Source organism: Ornithorhynchus anatinus, chromosome 6, assembly GCF_004115215.2.
Source record: "Ornithorhynchus anatinus isolate Pmale09 chromosome 6, mOrnAna1.pri.v4, whole genome shotgun sequence".
Classification (NCBI taxonomy): domain Eukaryota; kingdom Metazoa; phylum Chordata; class Mammalia; order Monotremata; family Ornithorhynchidae; genus Ornithorhynchus; species Ornithorhynchus anatinus.
The window spans coordinates 27,323,096-27,340,114 of NC_041733.1; the positions used below are offsets into that span (position 1 = coordinate 27,323,096).

Here is a 17,019-nt window from a genome sequence, read left to right on the forward strand (position 1 = left end):
CATACTTAGAGCTGAAGCTTCTGTTTTTCCTGGGTGGTAATGCGCTCCTTTACTGAATTATTAAGAGGGAAACCGATAAATGTCAATGGTGCTGTGAGACCGATGCAGACATCCCCAGGAAAGCTTGGATCTTATTCCTCCCTTCGGTTATGAATGTCACGTCTGCTGCTTCTAACCCTTTCTCACTTTGTTTTCTAACTTCTAGGAAAGAAGAAGTCCAGATTTCAGACTTTCAAGAACTTTTTTGCCAAAAAGAAGAGGAAAGAGCCTCTTGTTCCCTGTGGAGAGAGTAATTTAAAACCCAGCCAGTCCAGCAGCGATGTTAACAACCCGCCTCTCAATACTATTGCGTTTCACTCGCCAGCTGAGCCTGGGTAAGCTGAAGGGGGAGTCACACAGCTGGGGTCACTTGGGCATCTTTTAGCCTTGTTATGGAGGTATTGGGGGCTCCTGGAGACCCCTCTCATCTGTTTTCCTTCCCTACCCTGCTCTGTCTGGGCAAAGCCACACTGAAAACAGATGCTGACACTACAGTCTCAGTTATTTCCATTTTCTGGTGCTCCAGGTTTAGTCTAGGGTTAATTTGACTTGTACTCTCCATCCCTTGAAGAATGTCCAGACTGTGATCACTGGGGGAATCACAGTCTTCCCTGGAACTCTTTGAGGGGTTATTCTATACAGGATGAGGTTTGTGCTGGAGAGATTTGGTTTTCATAGTTCAAAGGAACTCGTTCAGTGCCTTTTTTTTAATGACATCAGGAAAAATAATTCAAATAGACTAGACTGTGATGCGTTACTAAGGGGACAATCTTCCTTCTACCTTTTTTCTTTAAATGGTATTTGTTAGGTACTTATTGTGTGCCAAGCATTGTACTAATCACTGGAGTAGATACAAGCTTATCAGGTTGGACTGTCCCTTTTCCAGATGGATCTCATGGTCTTAATCCCCATTTATAGATGAAGTAACTGAGGCACAGAGAAGTGAACCGACTTGCCCAAGGTCACACAGCAGACAAGTAGCAGAGCCAGGGTTAGAACCCAAGTCCTTCCGACTCCCAGGCCCGTGATCTATTCACTAGGCCATGCTGCTTTTCTACTCATACTTTCCTCTCATTTGCCCTAAAAGAAAGGAAGAAACTTTGCCGTACATATGACACTGAAGGAAACTGCTAAGGTGATATAAGGCAGAAGACCTGAGGCACTGAAAAAAAGAATGAGGTGTCCTCCAGGAACAGTTTCCAATTAATAGCATTTATTGAGCACCTACTGTGTGCAGAGCACTGATTATACTAAGTGCTTGGGAGACCATAATAGAATTAGTTTACATGATCCCTGTCCTCAAGGACCCTACGTTGTAGCAGATGGCCCTTCCTTCCCCACATACAAGGTGTCTCTGGAGACCTGAATATTGAGCTTGATGATTATTATATTTACTTTATGCATTTGGAGTTAAGGCTCTGTGAACATGACATGGACTTCTGTGTCAACAAACCTTTCTTAACAAATGGCAAGTATGTAAGTGTCCATGGGTTAACAAATGGCAGGTATGTAAGTGTCCATGGGTTAGCTGAAAAAACTCTGGCCACTTTACAGTGAGATAGGGACCCTGTAAAGTTTCATTTCCCGGTGCTTCTGCAGAATGTGGGATTCCAGGGCTATAAGTGGGCGGAAGGTAAGATGGGTGGGGAGTGGAGAGTGCAGAAGCTACCTCGAGCCATCAGAAGAGGACTCTTCAGCTAAGCTTCATCCTCTGCCGCCCATTAAAACCCTATATTAAGGGGTTTGGAGGTCCAAACTCAGCAGTCTTAGGAAACTTTGGGGGCCAGATCATGCAAACTCCAAATAATTTAAATAGCAAGATTACCAATTCCCCTTTAAATGGCTACCCATGCAGTACCTGGATCTAGAGCCTGGCCCTGGGAGTCAGAAGGTTCTAGGTTCTAATCCCGACTCTGCCACTTATCTGCTCTGTGACCTTAGGCAAGTCACTTCACTTCTCTGTGTCTCAATAACCTCATCTGGAAAATAGGGATTAAGGCTATGAGCCCTATGGGGGACAGGGACTGAGTCCAAACAAATTACCTTGTATCTACCTCAGTGCTTAGTATAGTTCCTGGCACAGAGCTTAACAAATAGCACAATTAAGTACCACAGTTCATCTGTTGTTGAGTTCTATTTGTGGAGTCTCAGAACCTGCTCTCTATTCAGCATGCCTGGGAAAAGAAGGCTGGAACATGTTTGGAACAGCTTGCCCCAGGCAAAGCAGATTCTGTGCTGTCATTTTTTTTTTTAAGTTTTAAGCAATTTAATAAATCAGTATCAAAATGTTACCAGCTCTCACAAAGCTTGTTACCAGCTTTCCTGCTCCACAGGGACACACTCAGTGAAATGAATGAAATCTGAGTGGTCATTCGCTTAGGTTTATTATTACCGTATTGGTTAAGTGCTTACTATGTGTTGAGCACTGTTTTAAGACTTTGACAGACTTTGAATTCCCATTTTGCAGATAAGGAAACTGAAGCCCAGAGAAGTTAAGTGACTTGTCCAAGGTCACACAGCAGGCAACTGGCAGAGCCTGGATTAGAACCTCAGTCCTCTGACTCCCAGGCCTGTACTCTTTCCACTAGTCCACACTTCTCCTAGGTGAACGACTTTCCGAAATTGCACCAAAGACTCGACTAGTGCAAGGGATAAACCCCATCCTTGCCTGTAATTTTTAAACACTGAAGAGGAGAGAGAAACAGTTGGAATGTGCAAAATTGCATCCGGAGTGAAATTTTCCTTTGTTGGGGAGCAGATTAATATTCAGGTACACTCAGTTCTGCCAGAACCTATGTGTTCGCTGCGTGCTTTGGATAGAAAGCCACAGCAGAATTAGAAATGTTCTTCAAATCTAGAATCAGCGCTTTGCAGTGCCAGAAGAAACGGGTGTGGGCATACACATGACTTTGGACATGGGGGAAGCACTCTAGCACAAGTTTTTCTTAACACAAGGGTATGCAAGAATGTTCTGCCAGAATTTATGTTTTCACTGTGTGCTTTGGGTAGAAAGCCATAGCAGAATTAGAAATGTTCTTCAAATCTAGAATCAGTATTTTGCTGTGCCAGAAGAAACGGGCGTGGGCATACACATGACATTGGACATGGGGGAAACACTCTAGCACAAATTTTCCTTAACACAAGGAATGCAAGCATGCACTTTTTGCATTATAGGAGAGTTGGGCACATAGGAATTTAGTGTCTAGACATCCTTATACTGGTACTTAGCTAATGCTTTTATTAGGGAAAATTTAGAGCTAATGAAGAGACAGGAAACAGATGTTGAACTGATACCAAACGAGTTTAGTCAGAAAGCCAAGGAGAAACATGAAAGAAAAAAGCATGAGGAGGTGCAGATGTGAGGGTGTAGGGGTGTATATACAAAGCTGTCCCTCTCTCAAAGCCATATCTATCATGCACACCCAGAAAATGAATAGCAAAGGAATTAAATCAACATATACGTTCTCTGTGTTAATGCTGTTTTCGGCAATGGATTGTTAAGTACAGTATGGTTGATGGATGCATGGGAGTGGCTGTCACAATTAAGAGAAAATGGGTTAGGAGTTAAACATCTGCTTTCTCTTCTCTCTCTCTTTGGCCACCAATCCATCATTGTTTGGAGGCAAGTATAATCTGCTTCATATGTAACTTCCCTCCCTGTATGGAGTACACTGCAAAAATCCAAATATGCACATATGCTCCATATTGTCATATATCCCCTCCTTAGAAGAGGAAATGCTAATTCCACACTGCACCTTCTAACTTATGGTTGTCACCACTTTTAGAAAATAGTTTGGGGAAATCCTCAGTCTCCATCAGTTAAGGGATCTTTCGCCTTTCTCTTTTTTTTTCTTTAATTTTTCGATTTGTTTTACAATGCAAGTATTTCCTCCTGTACTCCCTTCAAATGCAAAGGTCATTTCCATTATGCTCTTAAAGAGGGCAGAAACAAGAGTTTGAAAACAGAACATTTATTCATTCACTCTTCAATCATATTTATTTGAGTGCTTACTGAGTGCAAAGCACTGTACTAAGTGCTATGTAGAATACAGTGTAACAGGCAGACAGACATATTCCCTGGGCACAACGAGAACAGGTGGTATGTCAGAGGAAAAAAGAAGTGAAACATTAAGAGAGGGAGAGATACTTAATGGGAAGAGTATGGGACTGGAAGCCAGGAAGCTCATGTTCTAGTTCCAGCTCTGCCATTGTTCTGTCATGAGGCCTTGGGCAAGGCAGTTTCATCATCTGTGAAATGCAGCGAGATATCTGCTCTCCCTACTTCTTTATTGTGAGCTCCCTATGAGACAGTGACTGTGTCTGATCTGATTATTTTGTATCTAGCCCAGCATGTAGAAGAGTGCTTCCTAGTGCTTCTCATAAATTCTTAATCCCAAAATAACACATTATTATTATTACTATTATTATTATATCCAAAACCTAGTGTGAAATTGTGTGTTGATGTGTGTCTGTATGTATAGAGGGAAGGATGGAGAGGAAGTGTTTCCTGAATTTCACCATAGCAATTTGCTGGATACCCACTTATCCAGGACCCAGACCATTACTCCTAAAACCAGTGCTAATCTGGTCAATTTTGGTGTAGAGGAGATATAATAGATTGTCTGCTTCAACCCACCTCCCATTACAGCTGGATAAGTAGGTATCCAGCAAATTGCTATGGTGAGATTCACGAAACACTTCCTCTCCAACCTTCCCTCTATACATATAGACACATATTCATACAGCTGGGGGCAGTTAGTTACGGGCAGCCAGTGTGCTAGTAAATATCTTAGCCCAGCTTCCAGAAAGAGCCCTGGTTTACTTCCAGACTCAAGCTTCAGCAGCAGCACTCCTGTGGTTCTACCTCAGCTGCTGCCTTGATTACTGGGCATTGTAGCCTGGCAGCCCAAATTCTGCAATCTAGAGAACCTCAGCTTAGTTTTTTTTTAAACGGTATTTGTTAAAGCACTTTCTATGTTCCAGGCATTGTACTAAGAGCTAGGGTAGATACGATATGACCAATTGGACAAAGTCCGTGTCACACATGGGGCTCACAGTCTTAATCCCCATTTACAGACAAGGTAACTGAGGCACAGAGAAGTTAAGTGACTTGCCATGGTCTCACTGCAGATAAGTGGTGGAGCTGGGTTTAGAACCCAGGTCCTCTGAATCCCAGGCCCATGTTCTCTCCACTAGGTCCTGCTACCTTTCATCCCCTTTCTTCTTTCCCTATTTTTATCCCCAGGGAGTGAGTAGTTTTTGTAAGTACTTACTGTGTGCAAAGCATACTGGGCAACAATACAAAGGTGGGAATTAGACATGGTCCCTGTGTCTTGGGGGTACTTTGGTTTAAAAAAAAACAACACTGTGTGCTGAACGGGGTGCATGCTTCCAGGCCATAATAATAATAATGATAATAGTACTTGTTGAAAATTTACCATGTGCCAAGCACCGTTCTAAGCACTGAGGTAGACACAAATTAATCAGATTGGACACAGTCCCTCTCCCACTTGGGGCTCACAGTCTAAGTAGGAGGAAGAAGGAATTAATCCCCATTTTACAGAGAGGTAACTGAGGCACAGAGAACTTAAGTAACCTGCCCAAGGTTACACAATAGACATATGGCAATCGGGAATAGAACCCAGGTCCTCCGGCTACCAGACCCATGCTCTCTCCGTGAGGCCATGGGCCTTCAGAAGAAGCCTGAGAACCTGAGAAGCTGTGGGCTCAGATTGCTCAGTGTGTTCCACTCCAGGCAAGAGGGCTTTTCTGGGGGTCATGGGAAGATTGTAAACGAAAGAGAGAAAGAGAGAATAATGGGACCTCCTATCAAGAATGATGGCTGAGAACCTGCTCAGGAGAGGTGAGCGCTTAGTATAGTGCCTCAATGCTTAGTACTGTGCCTCAGTGCTTAGTATAGTGCCTGGCACATAGTAAGCGCTTAACAAATACCATTATTATTATTATTATTATGTATAAGTGCTAGAGGCTTGGGCAGCACTCATTCACACCGTCTCATCCCTGCCACTTGTGTTCCCCCTGAGGTATGCAATGCAAGATATGAATCAGCAGGCAAGGTGCTGCAAAGGACATGTGCAGTTTTCATGTGCAGTCTTGGCCCAAGACAGCCAGCTAGAACCCAAGTCTCCTGATCCCAGAGCAATGTCATTTCTACTGGGCCAACAGCAGGGCTGTGGGGAAGCTAAGCGGGGGCGGTGGCGGGGGGACACACGGGCGTGTGTGTGTCCCGTGTATGTCTGTGCGTGCATGCATGCCTGCACATGGGAGCAGTGTGGCCTAGTGGATAGAGCCCAGGCCTGGGAGTCAGAAGGTCATGGGTTCGAATCCCAGATCTGCCACTTGTCTATGTGACCTTGGGCAAGTCACTTCACTTCCCTGTGCCTCAGTTCCCTCATCTGTAAAATGGGGATTAACTGTGAGCCTCATGTGGGACAACCTGATTACCCTGTATCTACCCCAGCGCTTAGAACAGTGCTCTGCACATAGTAAGCACTTAACAAATAACATTATTATTATTAACATTATGTACACTTTGTCATCATAAAGGTATCACCATTTCAGTATATACTCTGGGTACTGGTTTGATTTCTTCCCCTTACATTTTGTCAAGATTTCACTGTGCAGGATGATTCTTGAATGTTTTGAGCAAAGAACTCTCAGAAATCATCCTGAAAATGTCCTGGGGAAGAAAATGAACTGGATCAATAATCAGTCCCTTGCCCAAATTACATACTGGAAGTGTGATATAGTTACCCCTTTTGTTGGCCTCCCCCCAAAGCCTATATAATAGTATATGCTTACAGCATAAAACAACCCTACTCTTTTCAAAGGGAATGAAGACAAAGCAGCATTTCTCCATCAATTCAAAGCTTAAAAATTCCTAGCGGCTCCTGGTCTGTAGTCATTTTGACACAGGACTGTGCAGATGGGGCGCAGTGTTGAAGCTGGGGGGAAGGGGCAGTGTTCCAAACAATGCTAGTATTATAGCGAGCCGCATAAAGCTCTTTCTCATTATCCAATTTCTTTATTCTTCTTCCTTTTTGTTATTTTATAAATAAAAACTCAGTCCAGATGTTGCGTTGACTTGCTTTTTCCTCTTTCACACAATGAATTCCCTACATAGCTGCCTGCTGTATTTCCCACTCTTCTCACAGCCCAGATTTCACACAACCCAACTTCTAAACCCCTTGGAGCTGTTCCTTCCTTTCCCTCCCCCTACCCATCCCCAAGACCAGGGAGGGCTGCTGGCAACACTTACATGGTGGGACAAATAAGGAGCCCCAGGGATGCATGGGCTGAGGGCACATCGGAACGAATTGCGAGCTCACAGAAGTCAAACTCCCAATTTCAGAGGGAGAATGGGCAGACTACCTATAATTACCACATAGAAATCCAGTACCAGTCAGCCATACCAAACCAAGCCACTAGTGTGGCTTAGTGGATAGAGCACGGGCCCAGGAGTCAGAAGGCCATGAGTTCTAATCCCAGCTCCACCACTCGTCTGCTCTATGACCTTGGGCAAGTCACTTAACTTCCCCATGTCTCTGTTCCCTCATCAAGACTCCCCTTCTAGACCCTAAGCTCATTATGGACAGGGACCGTGTCCACTAATTCTGTTGTATTGATCTCCCAAGAACTTAGTACAGTGCTCTGCACATAGTAAGTGCTCAAATAATACCATTAATTGATTGACTGATTGATCTGCAAATAGGAAGTCAATACTTGTTCCCCCTCCTACTTCAGCAGAGAGTCCCATGTGGGACCTGATTATCTTGTATCTACCCCAGCGCATTCTACAGTGCTTGGCACATAGTAAATGCTTAACAAATACGATTATCATGATTATACAATACCAGACATTGAAGTAAATATAAAATTCAAGGGACAAAAACGTAAAGCGTCTAAAAAGCTACATAAGAACCTAAGTGGCAGAAAAATCCGGACATCTGAAAGAGTCATATGTAAATGCCAAGGATTACCGGAGTGGTGGAAGTGACACCCAAGCAGTCTTGCTATCTATCCCCTGGAAACTACCTTGTGAATCCATTTCAGAGCAGTGACTGGAGATGTCGGGATACCTCTGTGGAAGGTTTCCTTGTGGAAACCCACAGACCTAGGTGGAAGGTGATAAAAGGAGCGGGAGCAACCTCCAGGTGTGGGGAAGGAAGTATAAAAATTAAATGGAAAAGCTGCTCTCAATTTCTTTCCCCGACTCTGGGCCCGCTCACTCCGGACCCCTTCCCGCACGTAGCATTCATGCATTTCCATAAAGACATTCAGAATCACTGACTGCAACTCCCTACCAGCTGGTCTTTGAGACATCTGAGGGACAACCGGGACATTTTCCCTCTTTTTCTTATCTCACCGGTATGTGAGGTGAGACGGCAGGTAGCCGGAGCAGGTGGCAGCAGTAGGGCGTGGATCCGTGCTTCCTGCCTTATGTGGCCGACCACTGTGGGGTGGGCTGGGCCACAGCTACCCGCTCCAGTTGCCCACCTTCCTCCCTCCCTGGCTAGAGGAGGACCGCTGCCCCTCCAGATGAGATCAAGTCCTCATTTCCAGTTCCACAGACCTCTCCCAACAAATGGCTGAATACAGTGGCTGAATATAGTACAAGAGATGGCTGCAATTCAGAGTTGACCTCTGCTCTAGAACACTGGTGCTCTCCTGACATAAGGGTTACCCTGACCCTCCCCACCCTCTTAAAACAAGCATAGATCTTCCTCTATGCCTCATCTGCTGAGTGACACAGTCATTCTTCTTAAATAGACCTATTCTTGAGGTGTTCCAGTGGACTGTAACTTCATACTCACAACTACGTCATACCTGAAAGATGTTCTTTCAAGCTGCATGGCTGAATACAGTGGCTTTTGTTATGAAAAGGCTTTGACTGGCTAGGTGAGAGGACAGATTCTTTAGCAGAATTCCACAATAGAGATACAGGGTCCAACGCTATTACAGGGAAGCAGTGTGGCTCAGTGGAAAGAGCCTGGGCTTGGGAGTCAGAGGACATGGGTTCGAATCCCAGCTCTGCCTCTTGGCAGTTGTGTGACTGTGGGCAAATCACTTCACTTCTCTGGGCCTCAGTTACCTCATCTGGAAAAGGGGGATGAAGACTCTGAGCCTCACGTGGGACAACCTGATTACCCTGTACCTACCCCAGTGCTTAGAACAGTGCTCTGCACATAGTAAGTGCTTAGCAAATACCATTATCATTATTATAACAGTGCTCTGCACATAGTAAGTGCTTAGCAAATACCATTATCATTATTATCATTATTATTATTATTCTGACAAATCACAAACATGGCTCAGGAAGAGACTAGGAGTTAGGAGACCTGGGTCCAAGTCCCAGCTCCACTACTGGCCTGCTGTGTGATCTTGGGCAAGTCATTTAACCTCTCTAGGCCTCAGTTTTTCCTTATCTATAAAATGGGGATTAACTAGGTTGTGAGCCTCTGGAGGCACAGGGACTGTGTACACACTGATTACCTTGTATCTACCCCAGGGTGTAACATATAGTAAGCACTTAATAAGTGTCACAAGTCTAAAAAGGAAGAAAAAGACTACCCCTGGCAATTAGAATAATGATTTCAAGAGTGATTTCCCATTTCCCCTTCCCTGATGGTGTTGATTATGTATTCTACGCAAAATGAATAACTGAGGGCCAGACCAGCTAAAAATATGCAAATTAATGATTGCATTGAGGGGAGGAAAGTCCAACACATTCCTGGTCTAGTCAGGGAAAGGTTCTAAGACAGCCCAAACTAGAGTTTCTCCAAATCACCCTTCTTGGGACAGAACAATGTGGGGTGATGAGGTATTTAAAGACTTTTTCTCTTTTTCCAGGTCTAAAGCCATCATGGGGAACAAAGCGCTGTCACATGACAGCGTCTTCATTTTGGAATCTGGCTCAGAAAACCTCCCTGGGGACCAGACCTCTCAAGAAAATCTTCCTGGAAAAGTGAAAGCTTTACAGGTATGATGAGATGTCAGGCTCTAGCTTTGCTCAATTATGCTTCCCCCCTGACACTTTCAAGCTTCTTTTGTTGGGCTAGCCTTTGCTGTGTACTCAACTGTAAAATGGGGATAAAATGGTTGTCCTCCCTCCTCTTTAGGCTGTGATCCCCATTTAGGACAGGAATTATGCCTAATCTGATTCTTTTATATCTGGCCTAGCATTTAGCATAGTGCTTATCCCATATTAAGAGGTTAATACATACTATTATTATTATTAGGTTCACAGCTGAAGTGACAAGACAGTTTGTTTAGGTTAGAGTTTCCTCCATTGTGAGATGGGAACAATAATAATAACCTATCCATTGGGGATGTGGAAGAAGTAATTAGTTGACATGGAAGTTGGGCCTTTTAAAGCAGTACGTGCTATAGAAACACTGAATTCTGATAATAAATAATAGCAACTATAGTTCTCCAGCAACAACTCTGGCCTCAGACTAAAATAATAATAATAATAATGTTGGTATTTGTTAAGCGCTTACTATGTGTAGAGCACTGTTCTAAGCGCTGGGGTAGATACAGCGTATTCATATTGTCCCACGTGAGGCTCACAGTCTTCATCCCCATTTTACAGATGAGGTCGCTGAGGCACAGAGAAGTTAAGTGATTTGCCCAAAGTCACACAGCTGCCAAGTGGCAGAGCTGGGATTCGAACCCATGACCTCTGACTCCCAAGCCCACGCTCTTTCCACTGAGCCATGCTGCTTCTATAAACAAGAAAACAACTGTAAAACAACTTGTATCCCAAGCAGCCTAGAAAGCCTCCAATATTTATATCCTCCAATTCCTTCTTTTACATTCCAAGGATTTTTAATTCAACCTCAAATATACTTTACACCTAAAGTAGATTTATCCTTTAATCAAGGTATTTTTAATTATTTTTACATTTTCAGCCTTTGTCAGCTTCCTTCCATTCTTAATAGATTACCCAGGTAAAATGGTTAATTAGAAAGAAATAAAATAATAGCCCTGCCCTCCTTCCCTTTCAGGCCACTTCAACTGTCTCTAGATCTGTTACCCTATGAGACTCTGTTAAATTTAAACCGCATCTTTTCCCCCACCCATAGCTATGGGCTATTTTTTAAACTTTAGGTTCTAAAGTTAAGTCCCAAAGAAACATTGTGGTACCTAGGGCATTGTCAGCTCCAATTTGGAAACAGGAGAGGAGAGAAAGGTCAGAAAAAAGGTGAGAAATATTGTCCTGACCCATCTGAATCAGGATATTTGTTTTCACTCATCAGCTCATTGCTGATGATCTCAGACTTATGTTTTCATTTACCCACTTTACTATCTCAGATACCAGATGTGCTCATATTTTTTGACCAGTGCTTTTTTACCTTCCAAAAGAAGTCTTAGAACCACAAAGCTTGTTGTTCTGAGCCTGTCTGGGGGATCTGAAGGGTGGAGAAGGGCTGAAAGTCTTCAGCAACATTGATTCTGGAGACAAGCAAGAGTTTGGGGCTCTGGACAGCTGTTTGGTGGCAGGCTGGGCCAGCTCATTTTAAAATAACTTTCCTTCTTCCACTGATCCGTTTCTAGCTTAGGAAACCTTTTGGGTCCATTCACATTTATTGGACACTTTTTGGGTGTCTAGTCAGAGGTTGGATTCTCTTTCTGTGGGTTCTTAGAGGAAAAAAAGGCACCATTTTGGATAGAAGTATTTAAATATCAATCAATTGTATTTAGAGTGCTTACTTTATGCAGAGCACTATACTAAGCATTTGGGAGAGTACAATATAACAGAGTTGGTAGGTACATCCCCTACCTGCAACATGCTTACTCTATGCATGTATTGAAAACTACAGTTGGTAAAAACCCAAATCAACCATACAACCTCCGATGACCCAAAAAAACCTGGAAAACTGAGTTTTTTAGACACATAGCTCAGGCCTGAATTTTTACTGTGTCATAAGTTTCCAAGTTGAATTTCTGCTGAGATTTCACTGGTGTACCGGTTGGTTGAGAAAACAAAACTGCTGCATCACTGTTGAGAACTCATAATTTCTAGCACAAGATCTAGGTCATCAGAAAAAGTCCCTGCTCCAGGTAGAATCTAATAAGTTTCTACATTTAATAACCAGGAGAAATATTTTTGAAAAGCAGAGTTGCCGCAGGAGAATCTCCCCCTGTTGATCCTGATCTCCAGTTTTTGTCATCAACATCAGTTTTCATTTTCCTTCTCAGCTACGCCCTGTGCTGCCCCATACCCAGGTGTCACTGAGATTCAAAGAGAGGAAATATGCTTCCTGGTCTCTCACTCTCACATAGACTAAATAACAACCCTTGAAAGACCAATCTGACAGTTTTCTCAGGAACTCTAGAGTAATTTATCTTGAAAGTACAAGCAAGGGGGCTTTCTAGCAGTTTCTCTCCAAGCAAGGGGAGGAAAAAAATCAATTCAAGGGGGATTTGCAACCACAGAGTTCTCCCACCTTGGTAGGATTGGTGAAGTTTACCTTAATCTTCCTCTCACTCTTCGTAGGTGAACTGCTTCCATTCTTTCTGCATTTAGTCCTACCCAGGGGGTTAAGATGTTTTGAAGCTGACACCTGCTTCTTTTTTCACTGGGACAAGCAGTATTATCTAGATGAGAAAAGGTATAACACATCATTCAAATCTTTTTGTTAAAGGCATAAATTCCTCAGCACACACACACACACACACACACGCATGCACATATTTAGTACAGCCTTCAAATCATCTGCATATCCTCTTGTGCAAAACAGAATTTCTCTACTTTTAATTGCCTGACCCTTTTTCTGGATATTAGAAACAAATTGAGGCCTATTATAATGCTGCTGGAACTATCTAAACAATTATTTCACCTTCTTGACACATGTCAGGTTGCCTGACATAAGTGCAACATAGGTGATGATGTAACCCGGTCACGGTGTGATCTCAGAACACAGGATAAACCCTCACAAGATCATGACAGGTAAATGTTATTCCCTCTGTGGATATTTTCCAAGGACTTTTTCACTGCAGGCTCTTTTATGCCCAGAGTAACTGAGAGGAAATGGGAAGGACGATGGGGAATAGTGGTGTCTCTTTCCTTAGAGCCTGTGCATCATTCTTCCTTCTCCCCTGACCTGTCCACAGCTCCAGCTCCGGCAGAACATCCGACTTGGGTCCCCCCCGCTGGTCATCACTGGCAGGAGATCAGAGGATACAGGAGCAGTTTCAGAGGATGATGGGTTACCCAGAAGTCCACCTGAAATCTCCACCCTTCATGAAGTCTTAACATGCTCATCAAGTAAGGTATGTGAGACTCGAATACTAAGGACAGGGGATGTTCGTCACACATCCAGCAAAATCAATCAACTGGTATATTTCTTTGAACCCCTGTAGTGTGCAGTATAATGTGCTAAACGCTTTGGAGAGTACAGTAGAGTTAGTAGACAGGGCCCCTTTCCTCAAGGAACTTATAATCCATATAGGGAGACAGACACTGAACTAATTTACCGATAGGAGGAAAGAGAAAAAAAGGGAATCAATGCATGTGGTAGTGTATAAGTAATGAGATATGTTCATAAGTACAGTGGGAGGTTGTGAGTAGTCAAGTGCTCAAGTGAAGCATAAGTTCTGAGGGAGCAGTTGGGTGAATATAACCAGGGGAGAGTAGAAATTTACTGGGGAAGGTGTCTTGGATGTGATGTGATTCCAGGAAGACTTTGAAGATGGAGGTATCTATGGTCTGAAGTGGGAAGGAGTTCCAAGAATGAGGAAGGGTATGGACAGCGGGTGGGTGGAGAGCAGGAAGATTTCAGGAAAACCAACATCAGCTAGGGGAAACCAAAACCAGAGAGTGTGTTTGGAAAAATGGAGTGGGCCATAGTGTCTAAGGCAGCTGAGACGTCAAGGAGGCATTAGGAGAGAGTGGAGGAGGTCATCAGTCATTGAACCTTGGTCACAGTGGTCTTGGTGGAGGGGAATGCAAATCAGATTGTAGAGGGTCAAGAAAGGAGTTGGAGGAGTAGAAGTGGAGGCTGCTGTTGTATATAATCCATTTAAGGAGTTTGGACACGAATGAAAAGAAGGAGATAGGGCCAAAGAAGGAGAGTACGGTGGGATCCAGAGAAGGCATTTTTATGCAGGAAAGGTGTTTGAAATGTGCTTGAAGACAGAGGGGAAGGAGCCATCAGAAAGTAAGGAGTTGAAGATGTTGGTCAAGGAGGGAATGTTAGTGGACACAGTGGATTTTAGAAAGTGAGAAGAATTCAGCAGTTCGAGTAGAGAAGATGTACTTTGAAAACAGGCTGTAGATCTCTTCAGAGATGGTTGGGAAGTGTGAGAGAGTGAAAGTGAAGCAGAGAGGAAGGTGAGGCGATAAGGGGAAATTGGGGGGAGCTTGCATCTAAGGTTTTCAACTTTGTCCACAAAATAATTGGCAAAGTCATCAGGGAAAGAGAGGAGGAGGTTGGGGTACTTTGGCTTCAGGAGAGAGTTGAAGTCTGGAATAGTTGGCAGAGGAGTTCCTTCATACATTGAAACTTCTCTTTTGTATTGCCTTTCCTGGTGGGTGTTTGGGTATAGAACCGCAGTCCTCTGCTTTTGATTTGCATCGTGGTTAGCATTTTAAATCCAATGCCACAAACCAAATACAATAATCAGGTTTTTAATTTACAAGCAAATAGAGAAAAGTATTAGAGAAAAATGACTTGCAGATGTTTTCATTTATTTGGGGAAAAAAAGAAAATAGCAATTTGTATGAAAGTTGAATTCAGTGCAGTTTTAATCCAAAATTCTCAAGGTTTCAGTGAATGGGAATATCAATTTATATAAATATGTATGTGTGCTCATATAGGTGCCTATAAGAAATTGCGCACGCATACAAACAAATCACTCAGACATGTGACGGATCCTCCCATTAAGAACAATAGATTGGTCCTTAGGCATCAGGATCTATAACCTAAGTAGTAGAGGATAGTGCTAGTGGGCTTCCACAAGGTGATTCCCACTCTCTCATCCTTGAGAGTCATGTTCCTGCTGAAGCATTTGAAGATGGCAGGTGTGTAATAATAATAATGGTATTTGTTAAGTGCTTACTATGTGCCAAGCACTGTTCTAAGCACTTGGGGGGATACAAAGTAATCATGTTGTCCCACTTGGGACTCACAGTCTTAAGCCCATTTTACAGATGAGGTAACTGAGGCATGGAGAAGTTAAGTGGCTTACCCAAAGTCACACAGCTGATAAGTGGCGGAGTAAGGATTAGAACCCATGACCTTTGACTCATAAGCCCATGCTCTTTCCACTGAGCCACCCTGCTTCTGTAGATGGGCAGGGCTGTGGTACATTGAGAAGCACATGCAGAGGTTTTTTACATGCAGTCCCCATTTATTGCTGCCGCATAGTGTCAGTCCATTAAGTAGCACCATGATCCAATAGGCGATTGGCTAGAGAGCTGTTGTGTTACCACTACTTGTCTGAGCCAGCTATCTTTGCAGATTCCTGCTGGGCTTATCCACCTCACAGAGCTTCCTTAGGTGGTTTTTCAGTTAGAAATTTTCACCCACTGATGGCATTGCCCTAGTGGGTATTCTCCCATTTGGAGTGTATAGTGACCTGCAGTGATCCGATTCCCAGAGCACGTTCTGTCCACGGGACCAACATCAGGATCACACCTCCCCCAAGTACTCCCTCTCTCTCAGAGTGGAACTCCTCCCTGCAGCTCTGGCCCGTTGCCAGGGTCAGTGTGCAGGAGACACAGAGAAGCCATAGCCCTGGGTCTACCGGGGTCAGAAGAATCCAGTCCAGTGTCAGGAAGTCAGGAAGGGGAAAGACCCCCCAATCCTGCAGGGAGAGAAGCAGGAGACCTCTCTCTCCCATCCTCTCTTCCTCTTCCCTTGCCCTCAGAACCCGAGAATGTGACCGGCTGTGGGTGGAGATGCAGCAGCTGCTAGCATGCTAATAGCCCCAACAGTTAATGAGGGGTAATTGTTGGGGGATTAGTGATTGTTAATGGGAGTGATGCTGAGGGAATCATTTCTGGCAGGGCAGAAGAGTGTGCTGCAACATGACACTAGGAGAATGATACCAGTGGGAGCCAGAATGGAGGGTGGGGGAGTCTTTTCATCAGATGCTAATTATTAAGCCAAGCAGATGGCTCCAGTGATGTCACGGGCAGTGTGATAAAATGACGCCATGTCTTAGGCAGGGCATTTTTCCAAATGCATTAGCACTTGGCCTTCGTGGTTGTTAACACGGCTCTGGCAACATCAGCGCCATCCATTTCGTATTTCACTTGTCAAAACGCCAACCCACCTAGAGAACCCTGTCCCTTTCCGTCTCCCCGTTCCTTATCCCGTATACTGATTAAAATGAACCCAGTGCCCCTCTGGGTGTCGGTAGCCCAGTTGTGTTTCCTTGGTGACTCCATAGATTGCTCAGTTTAGGGCAATCTGATTGTGACCTTAGATAGGGTAACCAAAGAGGAACTTTACTACTTGCTGCTACCCTAATCCACCCACGGTCCTATCCAGGCACTGAGATTCAGATATCTTTCCTGAAAAGCGTTCTAAGATCACAGTGAAAAATGAGATGAAATCTACTTCAGATGTGGGAAGCAGAGAGCTTAGAGTAATGTGAACACAACCCCTTTAGGCAGTAGGTGCTGTGCACATTCATGTGCTTCACTGGCCTGGAGAGAGGCCTCAAGAATCTGACAAATCCAGAGGTACACTCTCCCAGTGGCATATTCAAAAAGTGCCCTTGATCATGCAGTTTTTCCTGCACCTCCTGATTTTGCTTCTTGCTGCACTTCTTTTTTTTTATCTTGCTAATCATTAAGAACTTATTGTGTGTCAAGCGTTGTTATAAGCACTGGGGTAGATACAAGTTAATCAGGTTGGATACAGTCCCTGCTCCATCAGGGGCTGACAGTGTAAGTAGGAGGTACAACAGGTATTTAATCCCCATTTTACAATTGAAGAAACGAGGCAC

At 43.9% G+C, this 17,019-nt stretch overlaps 1 protein-coding gene across 6 annotated transcripts in view; it reads left to right on the top strand.

Annotated features, from left to right (window-relative positions):
* KIAA1210 (KIAA1210 ortholog) overlaps window positions 1–17,019 on the top strand; it is a 129,253-nt gene that overhangs the window by 91,459 nt on the left and 20,775 nt on the right. For all 6 annotated transcript variants that reach the window (XM_029067494.1, XM_029067492.2, XM_029067496.2 and 3 more), the window contains 3 exons: window positions 206–374; window positions 9,910–10,039; window positions 13,177–13,335. In XM_029067494.1, coding sequence (XP_028923327.1) covers window positions 206–374; window positions 9,910–10,039; window positions 13,177–13,335 — 458 coding nt within the window. The remainder of the gene's footprint in view (window positions 1–205; window positions 375–9,909; window positions 10,040–13,176; window positions 13,336–17,019) is intronic.